This window comes from Etheostoma spectabile, chromosome 22, assembly GCF_008692095.1.
Source record: "Etheostoma spectabile isolate EspeVRDwgs_2016 chromosome 22, UIUC_Espe_1.0, whole genome shotgun sequence".
In the NCBI taxonomy this organism is placed as follows: domain Eukaryota; kingdom Metazoa; phylum Chordata; class Actinopteri; order Perciformes; family Percidae; genus Etheostoma; species Etheostoma spectabile.
Window position 1 is genome coordinate 3,897,772 of NC_045754.1, and position 3,540 is coordinate 3,901,311.

A 3,540-nucleotide genomic window follows, 5' to 3' on the forward strand; every position below is an offset into this window, starting at 1 on the left:
GGGGCATAGGTATACACCTATGTTAAATTGTTTTTGTTGTTATTTGGTTTGGTGGGTTAGGGTTGAACCCACCCACCTTTCTAAACTAACTAACTAACTAACTAACCCTGGGTTAGTGGTTCCTAATCCTTACCCACAGGGCTGGTGGCCCTGTGGGGAGCTGGTCCCAGCGGGGGCTCCGACCAGCTGAACTTAAAGACTATTCTCCTTCTATTTATAGACTCCTCTAGGGACGTTCTGTGACCTCACTCATGATGTCATCATGAACTCACAGCTGATTGGCCATTAGTTCTTTTGATGTGTTCTAGAATGCTGTGATGTCTCCTTACTCTCAAGTATACACCCCCCATGTTAAAATACAGGGGCATAAGTAGCACCCCCCTATGTAAAATACAGGGGGCAATAAGTATGCACCCCCCTAGTTGTAAAATACAAGGGGCATAAGTCATGCACCCCCCTATGTTAAAATACAGGGGCATAAGTATGCAACCCCCCTATGTTAAAATACAGGGCATATAATGTATACACCCCCCCATGTTAAAATACAGGGGACATAAGTATACGCCCCCCCCATAGGTAAAATAAGGGGCACATAAGTCTCCACCCCCCCATGTATTAACCCACCCATGTTAAAAGACAGGGGCATAAATACACCCTGCCACCATAGGTGTTAAAATACAGGGGCATAAGTATACACCACAATCTCCAATGTTTTTTTTAATGTACCTGTGATTCGTCCGATCTTTCCCTTCAGGTTTGCTCCTACGTATCCGGCCAGGTGAGCTCCCAGACTCACGCCGATGAGGTGCACTGAACTCAGAGAGGCTCCTTCCTCCTGTAGACACACAACATTCAAATAAATAACCGTCATATTCAAGGTACACCTCTTGTTTTGTCTTTTAGTTCTCATCTTACTCTTCATGCCTGGTAAAACTGTATAAACTGTGGTATAACATATTAAAGACACTCTGTGATAACATAGAAACTTGCAGAGTGGAAGTCTTTTTATTCAAGAAAGACTACATACTTAAATGGAACTACTTTTTCGCCAACATAATGGGGGTTTTGTTTTCTTCTGGCTGAGTAGAGAAGTTTGGTTTGTCTGAAAAACACCCAAACCAACATGTTTTCACTTTAAAAAGTTGCCAAAAATGTTGATTTCCACATCCAGTAGACACATAGCAACACAATCATCCCTTTGCAGTTGGGTTTGTGTCCACCTGATGAATGTAAATCCAATTAGTACCTGTAATATCTGTCTCTTAGCTGCTAAATGTTCCACTATGTTCACCAGATAGTCTCTAACTGTATCGGTGTATTTCTTTTGGCTAAAGCTGCTTTTCACATTGAGACAGAAACAAAGAGTAAATGCACTAAACTAAACTAAAACTAAACTTGAAACAAAGAGCTAAAAGAGGCTGAAAAGCTCCGTAGAGCTGCAGACTTGAGGATCATTTTCTGTGTTCCTTACTCTCATTATCAAGGAAAATATACACAAGTGTCTCATTTCACAGGGCTGCTCGATTATGGAAATAAGCATAATCACGATTACTTTGGGCCATAGTGAAATCACGATTATTTAACGCAATTACTCTGACTTTTGTAAGGATGTTTCACTTATTGAACCTAAAAAAACAGTGAAACAATAAAAGAAAAAGACCTGGAACTGTGAGATATCCTTTTAATTTTGAAATAGTATTGAGTAAAAGTTGACATATTCCAGTCTGTGATTATCATCAACATCCATTCCTTTAATTTTAGTCTAAATAATTCCTAATTTCTGCTTTTCTAACTCAAACATTAGGTATAATTTACTATAAAAAATAGGTTTATTAACCATAACTTCCAAAAATAACTGTAAAACTAAAGTTAATAAGTTTGTGTTACATTGTGTTAAACATTGAAAAAAGGGACAAAAAACGTAAAAATAAAAAAAAACATTGATAAAAAACGTCAATAAACGTGTTGCTTTTCAACCAGAAAACAACACAAGGGTTAATAAAAATTAATTAATAATAAACTTTTTTTTTCTCATTTGTAACACAAGACAAAATAAGAATTTACGTGCAAAAACAAAATGTAAAAATAAGACGTTTTTCTAGATGACTCTGTCTTTGTGATCGTTAGCAGCTGCAGGCGTAACCACGGTAAAAAACCTGATTTATTTACTGTTGGAATTAAAAATGTTACATGTGCTTAAACATTGTGTGTGATTTGCATTATACATTCAAGTCAAAAGGTAAAAGCATCATTTCCTCATGAATGAAGACATGTTGGTCATGCATTAAGTTTGTTGTTATGAGCATATAGTTTGTTGTTTGTTGCATTAAGTTGTTTTGCAATACTCTGTTCAGTAACATAAGATGTTCTGGTATATTCCGTTATAATCCAGCCTCTCCTAAATGTGTCAGAAGCTAAATGGATTTTTAAGAGATTACCCCCACTGATTTTTTTCCTGAACTGAGGGTCATAAACCTTCAGTCATATTCCAACTGAAAGATAACGAATAAGCACATGAAAACATCACTGTGGTCTAAAGACCCCCCCCCCCCCCCCCCCCCCCCCCCCCCCCCCTTAGTGGATAAGACCAGGGGTTCCAAGAGGGTTCATGAGCCAGACAAAGGAAGGGGAGAGCTGCTACAGCTTGATCCAGGTAACTTAGTCTCCGGATATCCTACGTAATAACATGGATTCACACATCAGCATCTGAGATGTTGACTACTAATTGAATGAACCCTGAGACCGGAGCAGGATTCAGGTCCTGCGTCACCGCCCTGGCGTCTCACCTGCATGGTCCTGATGAAGCCGGTCAGGTTGTAGGCCGCCTCCCGGGTGTAGGTCACGGCGGTGAAGTAGTTGAGGTTGGCCGCCCCCTTGTTCCAGTCCACCACGATGACGTTCACGTCCTCCTGCTCGGACAGCAGGTGCACTATGTGGTCGATCCAGATGGGGGGCGCGCCCGTGGGCCGGTAGCCGTGGATGACGAAGGCGGTGGGCCGCGACAGGTCGAGGAGCGGCTGGGCGGACAGGCGGTGGTGGTGGAGCTCGCGGCCGCAGCCCAGGTTGGAGCGCGTGTAGAGCAGCAGCCTCACGTACAGGGCGGTGCCCATGAAGCAGTGGGACAGGTTGAGGTCTGTGAAGTTGTCGCAGGACTCGCCCGTCCCGCTCTCCTCCTGACCTGGTGGGGGGAGAAATAATAATAATAATAATAATAATAATAATCATAATAAATTTAATTTGTAATGCACTTTATATTTATGCAAATCCCAAAAGTGCTACATGATAAAAATGTTAAGTGCTAAAAATATTCAGGTCTTTAACTTCAGTCAAAGTACGAACACCACACTGGAAACATGCTCTGGTAGAAGTAAGAGTCCTACATCGAAAATCTTACTCATGTAAAAGTATCTTTAGGAAAATATGCTTAAAGTGTTAAAAGTAAAAGTACTCAAATGCAGAAAAATCCTCCCATTTCAGAAACTGGAAACAATCAAAACAGTTTCATGTGTTTAACCCTCATGTTGTCCTCATGTTGTCCTC

At 41.0% G+C, this 3,540-nt stretch overlaps 1 protein-coding gene and 1 long non-coding RNA gene across 2 annotated transcripts in view; one reads left to right on the forward strand and one right to left on the reverse strand.

Moving 5' to 3' along the window:
- LOC116672645 (uncharacterized) overlaps window positions 1–853 on the forward strand; it is a 6,635-nt gene extending 5,782 nt beyond the window's left edge. The window contains exon 3 of the long non-coding RNA XR_004327613.1: window positions 755–853. This is a non-coding gene — a long non-coding RNA (uncharacterized LOC116672645). The remainder of the gene's footprint in view (window positions 1–754) is intronic.
- lipib (lipase, member Ib) overlaps window positions 1–3,540 on the reverse strand; it is a 15,701-nt gene that overhangs the window by 9,247 nt on the left and 2,914 nt on the right. The window contains exons 2-3 of the mRNA XM_032504546.1: window positions 2,787–3,178; window positions 727–835 (exon numbers count right to left, since the gene is read on the reverse strand). Of these exons, the coding sequence (XP_032360437.1) occupies window positions 727–835; window positions 2,787–3,178 (501 nt within the window). The remainder of the gene's footprint in view (window positions 1–726; window positions 836–2,786; window positions 3,179–3,540) is intronic.